At 41.4% G+C, this 14,137-nt stretch overlaps 1 protein-coding gene across 2 annotated transcripts in view; it reads right to left on the reverse strand.

Moving 5' to 3' along the window:
- Positions 1 to 13,031, reverse strand: part of RANBP9 (RAN binding protein 9) — a 365,674-nt gene extending 352,643 nt beyond the window's left edge. The window contains exon 1 of one of the 2 annotated variants that reach the window (XM_053714757.1): positions 12,750 to 13,031. In XM_053714757.1, coding sequence (XP_053570732.1) covers positions 12,750 to 12,900 — 151 coding nt within the window. In that variant the 5' untranslated portion in view covers positions 12,901 to 13,031. The remainder of the gene's footprint in view (positions 1 to 12,749) is intronic. The other variant, XM_053714758.1, reaches the window with a different exon arrangement.
- Positions 13,032 to 14,137: the final 1,106 nt, after the last annotated feature.

Here is a 14,137-nt window from a genome sequence, read left to right on the forward strand (position 1 = left end):
TCAGAGTGAAATATAAGATAAGGGGAATCACACTGTAAAGCAGAGTTCAGAAACTCTCTGAGCAGAGGAAATAGCAACAAAAAAAAAAAAACTTTCCAAGATAACATCTTAATATCTAAGGAATGCATAGGCTCAAACGGAGCCTGTTGTAAAACTTTAAGAACAAGGTTAAGACTCCATGGAGGAGTAACAGGTATAAACACAGGCCGAATTCTAATCAAGGCCTGACAAAACGATTGCACATCTGGCACATCCGCCAAGTGCTTATGTAACAAAATAGAAAATGCAGAAATCTGACCCTTTAGAGTACTTGCCGAAAAATCCTTCTCCCGACCATCCTGGAGAAAGGACAAAATCCTAGTATCCTTTGGATTCACACCAATACAAGTATTTACACCAGATATTATGGTGAATCCTGCGAGTAACAGGCTTACGAGCCTGAATCAAGGTATCAATGACGACTCTGAAAATCCACGCTTAGATAAAACTAAGCGTTCAATCTCCAAGCAGTCAGCTTCAGAGAAACGAGATTTGAATGAACGGACCCTGAAGTAGAAGGTCCTTCCACGGAGGCAGTCTCCAAGGTGGAAAGGATGACATTTCCACTAGGTCTGCATACCAAATCCTGCGAGGCCACGCCAGGGCTATGAGAATTACAGACGCCCTCTCCTGCTTGATTCGAGCAATAACTCTTGGAAAAAGAGCGAACAAAGGAAACAAGTATGCTAGACTGAAGTTCCAAGGAACTGCCAGAGCATCGATCAGAAGTGCCTGTAGATCTCTTAACCTCGAGTCATATCTCGGAAGATTGGCATTCTGACGAGAAGCCAACTCCGGCTGACTCCACTTGAGGGTCAAGCTGGAAAACACATCCGAATGAAGTTCCCACTCCCCGGGATGAAAAGTCTGTCTGCTCAGAAAATCCGCTTCCCAATTGTCCACTCCTGGGATGTGGATCGCAGAAAGACAGCAGTTGTGGGTCTCCGCTCACTGAATAATTCGGCCCACCTCTGTCATGGCCAAGGAACTCCAAGTTCCCCCTTGGTGGTTGATGTAGGCAACCGAGGTTATGTTGTCTGACTGGAATCTGATAAACCGGGCTAAAGCTAACTGAGGCAAGGCCAGAAGAGCATTGAAGATTGCCCTCAGCTCCAAGAGGTTTATGGGCAGGACTGACTCCTCCTGGGTCCATAAGCCCTGAGCCTTTAAACAAGCCCCATACTGCTCCCCAACCTAGAAGGCTGGCATCCGTGGTCAAAATCACTCAGGAGGGTCTGCGGAAGCAAGTACCTTGGGAGAGATGATCCTGAGAAAGCCACCATGGAAGAGAGTCTATTGACGCCTGATCTAGATCTACACTCGGAGACAGGTCCGTATAGTCCCTGTTCCATTGTCTGAGCATGCATAACGGCAGAGGTCTGAGATGGAACCGAGCAAACGGAATAATGTCCATGGAAGCCCCCATCAGACCGCTTACCCCCATACATTGAGCCACTGACGGCCGTGGAGTGGACTGAAGACAAGAGTTGAAAATCTTTTTCTGACCTCCGTCAGAAAAATCTTCATTAACAGGGAGTCAATTATGGTCCCCAAAAATATGACCCATGTAGCTGGAACCAGAGAACTTTTTTCCCGATTCACCCTCCATCCGTTGGATCGAAGAAAAGACAACAAGATCTCCGTATGAGATTGCTTGTTGAAAAGATGGCGTCTGAACCAGAATGTCGTCCAGATAAGGTGCGACTGCAATGCCCCGAAAACAAAGCACAGCTAAAAAAGCGCCCAGAACCAATGAAAAAATTCGGGGAGCTGTGGCAAGGCCGGATGGAAGGGCCACGAACTGGAAAACTGGAAATGATTGTGAAAAATGCGAATCTCAGAAACTTGTGATGGTCCCTGTGAATGGGAACATGAAGGTATGCATCCTTTAGGTCTATGGTTGTTATGAACTGACCCTCTTGTACTAAGGGAAGAATGGAGCATATATCTGGAAGGATGGGACTCTGAGAAACTTGTTTAAACATTTTAAAATGTAGGATTGGTCGAAAAGTTGCCTCCTTTTTGGGAACTACGAACAGATTCCAGTAAAATCCCAGACCTCTTTCCTGAAAGGGAACTGGAACTATTACCCCCAGGGCGGCAAGGTCCTTGAAACAATGTAAATCTTTTAATCTGGTCTACAGATAATCTGGAGAGGAGAAACCTGCCTCTGGGAGGAAAAGATTTGAAGTCTATTTTGTATCCCGGGGAGACAATGTCCACCACCCAAGGATCTGGTACATCTCTTATCCAAGCCTGGGAAAAAAAAGAGAGACTGCCCCCTACAAGATCTGCTCCCGGATCGGGGGCCAACTCTTCATGCCGACTTGGAATCAGCTGAAGGCTTTTTAGATTGCTTTCCCTTATTCCAGGACTGGTTGGGCTTCCAGGAAGGCTTGGCTTGATCTTGCTTGGAGGAAGGGGAGGAAGACTTGCCTTTAAAGTTACGAAAATAACGAAAATTACTCCGACGTCCCTTCTGCTTACTCTTTTTATCTTGAGGAAGAAAAGAACCCTATCCTCCAGTAATATCTGTGATAATTTCCGCCAAACCAGTTCCAAACAAGGCCTTACCCTTGTAAGGAATAGCCATGAGCTTAGATTAAGATGAAACATCCTCAGACCAGGACTTCAACCACAAGGCCCTGCGGGCTAGGACCGCAAAACCAGAAATTTTGGCTCCCAGTTTAATAACCTGTAAGGAAGCATCTGTAATGAAGGAATTGGCTACCTTGAGAGCCTTAATCCTGTCCTGGATCTCATCAAGAAGGGTATCCGTCTGAAGAGATTCAGACAACACATAAAACCAGTAAGCTGCAGCGCTGGTAACAGTGGCGATACACACCGTAGGTTGCCATTGTAGACCCTGGTGGACATACATCTTTTTTAGTAAAGCCTCCAAATTTTTTATCCATTGGATCTTTAAAAGAACAACTATCCACTATGGGAATAGTAGTCCTCTTGGCCAAAGTGGAGATCACTCCTTCTACCTTAGGAACTGTCTGCCACGACTCCTTAATAGAATCCGCTATAGGAAACATCTTCTTAAAAATAGGAGATGGAGAAAAGGGAAAACTAGGTCTTTCCCATTCTCAAGCAATAATCTCTGCAGCACGGTCAGGAACCGGAAAAACCTCCACCGCAGAGGGAGCATCAAAGTATTTGTTCAATTTACTAGACTTTTTAGGATGGACTATGATAGTTGTGTCGGAGTCGTCCAAAGTAGCCACAACCTCCTTAAGTTATAAGCAAAGGTGTTCTAGCTTAAATCTAAAGGATACCACTTCAGCATCAGAAGAAGGAATTACACTTTCTCAATCTAAGATTTCCCCCTCAGATGCTACCGGCACGTCTTCTTCCTCAGGCTTATGGGAAGGGACACTCTGGATAGCCAGAACTTGATCAGAAACCTTACTAACCGTTTCCTTAAATTTCCTTTTACACCTTCCCTGCAACAAGGGTAAAGCTGACAATGCCTCAGATACAGCAAGGGATACCTGGGAAGCAATGTCTTGTAGAGAAAATCCTACAGGATTGCAAGAGGAAACGCAGGGCACTGTATGTGGATACTGAAAAAGCTGGGACCCTTGAGGAGAAAGCTGCGGCATATCTGTTATCTCTATAACTTAAAGTTCTCTCAATGCATGAGGAACAAAAAGGAACTGGGGGTTCCACCTGAGCATCAAAAGATATCTGAAAAGCAGCAACTTTGCCTGAGATAATGGTTTGAAAAGCCTCTTGATCCATCTTATGTAATAAATAAGGATAAAGTGTAAAAATTCTTTATTTGAAAATAAAAAATAAATGTGTACTGTGTCTTTAAATAGAAATGTGTGTTAGCACAACAAACCAAATAGACCTCAGGCTACCTATACACCTCAGTAGCTTTACTGAAGTGCCTACCTGTCCTGCAGCTCATTTTCAAATACAGAGCAGTTACAGAGCCCTAACTGCCGAAAAAAAGGCTTACAACAGTAATCTCTATGACCAAAAGTTAAAGTATAAAAACTACTATAACACACTGAGCCACCATAAATCACCTCACAGTCTTAATGCCCAAACATCAAGGTTTAATAAAGTCCCATATTAAATAAGACAGCTTTTAGCTGTAACAAGTGCCAGCAATCTCCTAGCAAAAGAAAATTAAAATTGCACTTACTTGAAAGTGCTGTCCGGCAGCAGGACAGCTCACCTGGTTTGAGAGGGTGCAGCACCTCACATGAACCTGTGGAGAGAAAAACTAAGTAAACCTACTCAGGTTTTCTAGTTAGGACAGCAGATTCTTGAGAAAATGCAGTGAGGACTGTACCTCACAAGTTCTCAAGTGCTCAAAAGCCACCACTGCCCTACTGAAGAGACTGATGTGGACTAGGCTAGACCCCAGAAAAGAACAGAGTAAGCTTACTCTGCTAAAAAAATAATAAAATCTTGATTGAAGAATACTTCTCATCACACACACCTAAACTTCACCTCCTCCTTGCACTACAGGCAAAGAGAATGACTGGGGGATTGTGGGTAGGGGAGTGATATCTAACAGCTTTGCTGTGGTGCTCTTTGCCTCCTCCTGCTGACCAGGAGTGATATTCCCAACAGTAATTGATGATGATCCGTGGGCTCACCGTGTCATTAGAAAGAAATAAGTTATATATTTTTAAAATGTTTCAAAGCAACAAAAAACGTAAAACAGAAGTTGAGGTTCTTTTACACATATTTACATTTTTCTGTGATGCTACAGTTACGACTGTATATTTTCAACAATATGCAGGTTATGATTTTTGCTTTCTGTATTCATACATCTTCTGATATATCACATGTATGTTGTATTATGAATTTGACCTCAATAACAATTATATAAAAAAAAACCAGACTGAATGAAAAATCATCCAGACACCACTGTTAACCCAACAGAGAAAAAACTCCCATAGAGGAGCACAGTCCGTCCAAAGGACAAGTCAAGCCTTAAAGTTTATAAGCAGTACCCGAAGGTGGATGTGAACTCTGGCCTTCCTGCTTGCAAGCCCAATGAGCTAGCCCCTATCTCGCAACATAGGGTCCCTGAAGAAAAAAAAAACTGGGTCGTCCCGAACAAGTACATAGGATCAAAAGTCTCCAGACATCCAAGAAGGATCCAAGACAAGAACCCTGGATCATCCTAGAACGAACAACACCCTCAGGAAACACAAGATACCCCGTCTGAAGCAATCAGACCTCAGAGGGGATGAGAACCGGGAAACACGGAGAACGTGTACAGGACTCACTCACAATTCCCAGCCCAAAGGGAAGATAACACCCTTAGCCGGAGGTCAACACCCCTCCAGCAAGGTACTAGGCCGCGAAGCCCAAAGGCCCCAAGGACAACACTAAGGGAAATGAAAATGAGAACAGTCACCCAAAAGAGAGTAGAAGAAAGGCTAGTCTCCATAATCCTTTCAGATTAACGTTCCAGAGGGCCACACCCAAGGGAGAAGAATGCAAAGCATCCCAAACCCAGGCAGAAGAACACCCCCTAAGCAAAAAGCTTGGAAAAAGACAACACGTCCTATCGCCCCTGATATGGAGTCGACTAACTCCCGAAGGAAGACAGAGCCTCACGGCCTTCACTTCCTAAATAAGCAGCCAAAGCCGCCAGAAAAACCGGACGAAGTCCAGAAAGTCTTGAGCCAAAGGAAGAGAACTTCTAAAAGGAACAAGTCCTAAGAGGACACTTCCAGAGACCATAAAATGCAAAACTGTAAAAACGGCGGTATGAAGGACCTAAATCCTCCAACCCACAACTGGAAGGAACACTCTAGGTCCCGAAAAATCTGAAACTACTGAGCAAGTCGCCGCGGATCTCAACAGAGTCCCGGCCCACTAAATTGAAAGGCGAATGAGGACTGAACCAATTCCCCATGCCCCTAAACAACCACAGACCCTAAAGTCCGCTCAGGATGCTAGTTGAAGCTTGTAAAATAAAACAAGAAAATAATACAAATTATATTGTGATCACTAGGCACCCTCACCGGACATAAAAAGGCGCCACATGCCTGAACTAGGCCTCAAAAACAGAAGTATTTGTACCCACTCAGCACCAGCCTGAAACCAAAGTCTCCAGCACTGTCAAGGCCACCTAGAGTCTCCCCCGATGGAGGGATAAAGAACCGTCAGACAGACTTTTGTAAACAGTACGACAACAAAATCTCGAGTATCAATTCCAGAGAAGAAAGTTCCCTAAGGAAACATCACACCACAACATGAGCTTTAGACCATAAAAATCATCCTCACCGGATGAAAATAAAAGATGAGGCAACCCATAGATTATCGCCCAGGAAGAACGGACAGAGTCACAGGACCAGCCCAAAAGGGATCCGAGACTTCCAAGTTCGGAACTGGAAAATGATACACAAATAACAAAGACTATAAGCAGATTACTTCATCCTTAGTTAAAAACTTTTGCCAAAGAAAAAATGGTGTAAGTGAATGTTATAAAACAGAATAGCCTACCTCACTAATTGCATTCCTCACAATAAATGCAACAATATATGGTAAAACAAAGAAACAGGGGTGGAGGTGGCACCTTAAGTGTATAATGATAGTGTGCGTTAATGATTAATACAAGTTGAACAACAACAGTTGGGGGATCAGGACGCAAAGAAGCAAATAGTAGCTATATGCTCAAAGTGACGTTGTGCTCATGGTAACAATGAAACATTCTATTAGTGTGCGTAAATGATGAATACAAATTTATCAACAACAGTTGGGAGGTAAGGGGGCGTAACAAAGCAAATATTCTCAAAGTGACGTTGTGCTCATAGTAACATTAATACATTCGGTTGGAAAAGATGAATTTATTATAATAATTAAAAAGAGACATAGGTAGAAGCCTACAATATAAATATATTTGAAATATATAAGGAATAAACACTGGTGTTTAAAAAAATTACTTTAAAAACTTAACTAATAGATACAATAACTAATATTCGTTGGTTGAGTAAAGATTCAAAATAGGATCAGATAATGGGGACAAAAATAATTTGGCAAAAATATAAAAATATATTTAAAAAAAAAAAAAAAGATATTAAAAAATACTAAAAAGTTGGAGTATCGACCAAAAATTGTAGCAGCTGTAATAGTTTAATTGCAGAATGGGTCAATAGTTACAGCTTGTGTATACAATGTTTTATAAATTGATGCAAACACAGTCCAATCTTGCAGTTCATAGGATAGGAAAGTCTATTTGATAATGTAATGGATAAATAATAAGTAAGGAATCCTCCTGGGTAATAGTGTACACCACGGTATCTAAGGCAATCACTTACCCGGTTCGTAAGTTCGAAATCTACAGGTGCCTTACCGTGTACGGGAGAGCTCACTTAATACAGCCACCCTGCAGTGCTTCTGGCTTCTGACGAAGGCGGTTCTGGGAGTCCTTCAGTTCACGCTTACTGGCCAGTTAATGCGTAATAGTCTAGCATTCACTGGCCAGTAAGCGTGAACTGAAGGACTCCCAGAACCGCCTTCGTCGGAAGCCAGAAGCACTGCAGGAGCAGGCAGAGGTGGAATCTTCTTTCCGAGTGAGCGGTAGGAGTACTGAAGCCATCGGGCTATCCTTTTTCTCAAACAAGGTAATTCGAATTCACGTGCCCCAAGGAGGAGCGGCAGGGATTGGCTCCCTAAAGACCTGACAGTTCCAAGAACACGGTGACTGTATTAAGTGAGCTCTCCCGTACACGGTAAGGCACCCGTAGGTTTCGAACATACGAACCGGATAAATGATTGCCTTAGATACCGTGGTGTACACTATTACCCAGGAGGATTCCTTACTTATTATTTATCCATTATATTATCGAATAGACTTTCCTATCCTATGAACTGCAAGATTGGACTGTGTTTGCAACAATTTATAAAATATTGTATATACAAGGTGTAACTATCGACCCATTCTGCAATTAAACTATAACAGCTGCTACAATTTTTAGCCGATACTCCAACTTTTTAGTATTTTAATATCTATATATATATATATATATATATATATATATATATATATATATATATATATATATATATATATATTTTTTTTTTTTTTTTTTTGCCAAATTATTTTTGTCCAAAAATTTTTTTCATTTTCTACTTTCATTTTTATTTTATATTTTTTATTTATTTTTTAAAAATTTTCCCATTATCTGAACCTATTTTGAATCTTTACTCAACCAACGAATATTAGCTATTGTATCTATTAGTTAAGTTTTTACAGTAATTTTTTAAACACCGGTGTTTATTCCTTATATATTTCAAATATATTTATATTGTAGGCTTCTACCTATGTCTCTTTAATTATTATAATAAAATCATCTTTTCCAACCGTATTATTCTTTTGATTGTTCTTATGAATGTATTAATGTTACTATGAGCACAACATCACTTTGAGAATATTTGCTTTGTTACGCCCCTTACCCCCAACTGTTGTTGATAAATTTGTATTCATCATTTACGCACACTAATAGAATGTTTCATTGTTACCATGAGCACAACGTCACTTTGAGCATATAGCTACTATTTGCTTCTTTGCGTCCTGAACCCCCAACTGTTGTTGTTCAACTTGTATTCATCATTAACGCACACTATCATTAAACACTTACATTTGTTTACGTAAAATATAAAAAATATTCGGTTTCACTCTTACTTCAGGGATCTAATAGGGTGTTTAAGATCTTTGTCTGCAAGAGCCAGTAAGGTAGCACTATAGGCGAACAGTTACACTAGACAATTTTCTACAGGGACACTTTGAAGCGAACGCCGAGTTAACACTCTGGACCTGTTTAGACATGGGAACTCAGAAAGATGAGTGTGTACAACTGTAAGGTATGATAGATTGTCATTGTTAGCATTAAACACCTGACTATGTGTATAACAACCAGATGTAGTGCGCAAGATCCATTGTTCTAAGTTATTGCCACCTCCACCCTTGTTTCTTTATTTAAAAACTTTTGCCACAGAAAATATAATAACATGAGTATACATAAATCTTTAAGTTTAAAAATACATTTATTCTAATAAGAAACAGGTAAACAGTTAAATGAAATTAGAGTTGCAACTCTGGTGTATCCGCCTGATGAATGTAAAAATCTCAAAAAATAGTATACTATATATTAAGTGCACTGTTATTAGTTGGGTGATATCACTTCCCAAACTTTCAGAATAAGAATAAAAATCAAACGATCATAAAACCCTATATATGCGAGTTCCTAAGAGTTAACAAGTTTCATATAAAAATTCTGTCTAAACTGAAGATTTCGCGTGATCAGTTTTGCAACCTTGCTTGTGTGTGATACAGTCCTTATTGGATCATAATTTGAATTTGTACACAGTCTTAGAAATGAATCCCCTTGACTTTAGACAGTCCTTCGATTTCTCACAGAGGGGTTCTTATCTCAGATATTATTATAAATCTGATAGATGTTATTCCCAAGGTTCATTCATTAAATGTCTTACCGGACCTTCTCTTAGAAGTTTTTTTCTCTCCTGTTTTTCTGAAATTCGGCTTCTCTGTGTTATTTCTCCTTCTTGTTAGTTGACGCTGATCTTTACCCGCACAAGCAGTAACGATTTCCTTGGTCTGACGTCTGATTACGTCAAAGTTGTTCTTCGTGTGTCGTATATGCTCAGGTACACTTGCGCAAGTATTAACAATTTAAAGTTTAAACCTCCCTCACCGCTGTCTGTTAGTTCCCTGAAGTCCTGCACTTTAGTACTAGTAGTACGAAGACGTCTTTGGGAAGTTATTTTCTGGCAGACACGGATCCTCTGGGGGTATATACCCTAGTTCCTCAACTCCAGTCACTCTCTGTTGGCTTTCTACACATTTCACCCTGTATATAGGGCTTTTTCAAGATCTTAAAGGCAATAAGTGTAGTTTAATATCAACTACTTAATTGTTACAATTCCATTATAATCCTATAGCTTTGAGCGCTGTCTAGTCTAGGTTCTAAGTATTCATTTGTATATAATAACTTGGAAGGAGGTATTTATTTTAGAGTGGCTTTATAGGATAAAAGTTTGCGCTTTTACGTTTAATATTCACCCCAGATTACTTCATTCCCTTATATCTATGTATGCAAGCCAGTCGAAGAGTAAGACTGAGAATCCCCAGACCAATGAAGAGTGGGATCCTCCAGCAATGCGAAAAACGTGTCTTAATAGAACATGAAGGCGTGCCAGTCTATAATGAAGGGTGCAACATACCTCCGCCGGAACCAAAGGAAACATCGGCCCCGAAAGTTGACCCCCTGAGGTAGTTGCTCCCCCGGAAGGCTGAACTAGACTAGACTATCCCATGCCTGACGAGCCCCGGTTAACGAAACACGGACAATATAAGCACACTCCCGGGAGGTCCAGATGCGCCAGCGCCAAAGATATGGCCATGCAGAACCGTGTCATAACCTCCGGTGGGAACAGGCCACACTCCCTAGAAAAGATAAGTAGTGTTTGGGTTACCTGAATGCATAGTAAGAGTTGGTGGTAGGGAACTCGTCTCGTGAGAAATAGAATCCCCAGAGGCGGATGGCTCAGTGGGCACCCGATTCCCCGATCCCGAGGAACAGAGCACACTAAAACGGCATTTGGAACATAACTGATGGGCATGTATCACCCGAGCTAATTCATATTCTTCGCAAGAAGTAGAGTCTGAATCAGAGACATCCGTCGCCAAGAATCCTCCATAACTGGGACACTGCCACCTCCAGAGAACCAGACACCAGCGGACCAGGATTTCTCCATTGCCCCGCGGTCAGAAAAGCGGAAATAGATTCACAAGGTAAACCATGCAGTCCATGCAAAAGCGCGCCCAACCGAAAAGGCAGCATCACTAGACATAGGCCGTTATGTTCCAAAATAACCATGAGCTGAAGCAACACTACACAGTAGCAGACAGAATCACATAACAAACAGGAGATATTAAGTATCCCTTGATTCCTAGATACAAAAAGGAGCCTCACTGAGACCCTATGTTAAAATTACCCCCGAAAGGTTAAACAGGTGAAATTACAATGCATCCATGATAAAAGTAAAATGAATCTACGCTGTGGAACAGGAACACGGCCCTTCAAGTGTGACAGATAGTAGTCGCTTCTGCCATGGACTTGAGAAAAAAAAGCAGGCAGTGAAACTCGTCAACGCAGACTGCTTGTGGAGCTGTTAATATGAGTACGGATGGTTTCGCAGAAAGACTCTCCATGCATCTCCGGACTTTCACCCAAGCTCTCACTGAGAGGCTAAAAGGACTACTCCATAAGAGACTATTGAAAACTACACTTCTCTGCCAACCTCCAACCTCCTGGGACGAAAGACAAAGGATGACTGGGGGATGAGGGAAGTGGGAGGGGTATTTAAGCCTTTGGCTGGGGTGTCTTTGCCTCCTCCTGGTGGCCAGGTTCTGAATTCCCAAAAGTAATGAATGCAGCTGTCGACTCTTTCCATTTATGAAGAAAAATCCACAATTCCCTAAGATGTCTACACATTTTCCTTACCTCTTATATGAGGAATCAGCCCCCCCCCCCAAAAAAAAGTGGAGCAACTGATAACTGAATGAGTTCTAAGCTCTACTAAATACTCTGTGGCTGCAGGGATCTGTGTTTATTATAACAGCTATTCTCTTTCATCCAAAGCTATTTGGCCAGTATTTACGTTGAGAGTGCATGCAATCCCCAGCCTTTTTCTTTTGCACTTGCATTAGTTTGTTTACACTTTGTTCATGTGCCCTCATATATCAAGGATTTTCTAGAGCTAATAAATCTTCTTGCCTCTCTAATGGGTGTTACAGTTCGGTAAAACTAGTATCCAGAGGACATCAGAATGGTGAGGGATAAACAGACTAACTTTCCCACACACTTTGATACATTTACAAAGGGGGCTCTTCAAACTCATTATCCTTACCTGACACTACATCAGTTCTATGTTACTATATGCAATTGCTTCATGCATCTATCTATTCTTTAGTGAATTAGGTGCACAGAATATCCTAGGAACTGGAGGAACCGGAGAAATTTGTAAAGCCAGCGTAAATTTGTGCAGACCCCTTAGTGCATTTTGTGTATACCATAACCTGTCAAATTATCCAAAGTGTGATAACATATGACTCTATAATAAATATATAAATATATATATATATATATATATATATATATATATATATATATCATGAATGCAGCTAGAAATATGATTATTCTAAAAGTTAGAAGCTTAAAGATATAACATGCCTATGTGTGTTTGTACGTTAAAAATCTTACAGATAGATTACTTGTGCCTCAGTTATGGAGTAGTGCAAAAAGGCAGATGAGTAATATCCCCCAAGATAAGGAAGAAAGTGGGCACCCTAACTTCTGCAGTGTATTCTATATAAGTATTAACAGCTACATCAGCTAGTGCGTTAAGTTTTAAAGTACTCACATATGGCTAAACAAGTAACAATTCCTAATACTAAATAAAGGAGAGGAGATTTGTCATTTTGCAATAAAAGTAATGGGGACTTGCATGCATTTACCCCTTAGCCAGTGGCCCTCCCTGCTCCTTCCATTTTATTTACCCTTTCTGTCAACCAATTTACCTCTACTGTACCTCCCACAAACCCTCGCAACCTCGATTTGCTGCTATACACCCTGCTGCCATGCTAATCTATTTTTTATTTACCTCCACCCACCAGCCCCCTACCCCCACCCGCCGCAGGCGCTGACCTTTGTAATGGACGCGCAGGTTGCCGTGGGAAAGGCCCAGGTAGCTGCATTTGTCCCGGGGGCTCCATGCTCGGGGCGGAGGGTCTCGGTGGAGGAGGAGAGGACCCGGGGAAACCCCGAGCAGAGGGGCGAGGTGAGGAGACGAGGACATGAAACACCACACGGGGGCCGAACAGAGCGCTCACACACAACACTGCACGGCACAGGAAGCAGGAGGAGCCGCCCGCCCCACAGTATAGCACAGTATGACACATATAGCGATACAGCTGTACTCTGTGCGGTGGTTCAGGAACTGTGAGCACTGGGATAGTTACTGGATGCTGTTGTCAGTCGTGCAACAGGTTAAAGGGCAGTGTGACGACATTTTAAAACAGGTTATGCGGCTTGGCATATACACTGATTATTAATTAGAATATGTAGTTCCGACCAGGAGGGTGATCTGCACAAACTTGTATATTGTTTAAAAGTCAGTTTATTACATATAGCTTGACATTTAAAGTTGAGCTTCTGCATTTAAATGACATGTTAAAAAGACTTCTCCCATGTAACACAAATCTCAGATACTATATTTATTCGGTGTATGTAAATTAGCTAGAAAAGTAAAGTTAACAGTTACTTTACTAAAATTCATGTCGGGGTTTCTAACCTCAAATGGAGCTTGTTACATGTAGTTATTCAGCTACATACCCACTTTAAGCCTGATATGGAACCTTGGTTCATTAGCCTCCCTATAAGCCAATTGCATATATTAGACCTCAAATGAAACCTCCCTGATTAGTCAGTTTCTATATAAATGATATGCTGACACCCAACTTCAATTTATTAGACCCAATCAACCCTGACAGGCCTCAGATCAGATTACATAACAGCCTTTCAATAATTTGCATACTGAAATCAAACCTCAGATCAGCTTCCAAAACCCAGCAGCCTCTGTGTTAGTACCTATACTGGACTCCACCTGCAGCTATGTCAGCCTTATGCCCATGTCAGACATCCTGGCCCATGTTATTTAATCAGAATATATAAATACTATTTCTCCCCTTTTTTTTTTTGTCAATTTCATCCCTATCTGAACACATTTGGTGCTTAAAGGGATATGAAACCCCCAAAAAATATTCATGATTCAGATAGTGCATGTGATTTTAAACACCATTCTAATTTACTTCTATTATCAATTTTTCGTCATACTCTGTAGGCAGCGGATCATGTTCGCCAGACATTGATAAATGCAGACAGCATACGCTTTCGACATTTATCATTGCACAAACAGTTCTGGTGGGGGTGTCAATTAACCGTATCATATTCGATTGGGCGTATTGCTGTACGCCGCCTCAGAGGTGGCGTACGAGTTAAGGAGCAGCGGTCTTAACTTGGTGTCCAACAAGTTA

This window comes from Bombina bombina, chromosome 5 (assembly GCF_027579735.1).
Source record: "Bombina bombina isolate aBomBom1 chromosome 5, aBomBom1.pri, whole genome shotgun sequence".
In the NCBI taxonomy this organism is placed as follows: domain Eukaryota; kingdom Metazoa; phylum Chordata; class Amphibia; order Anura; family Bombinatoridae; genus Bombina; species Bombina bombina.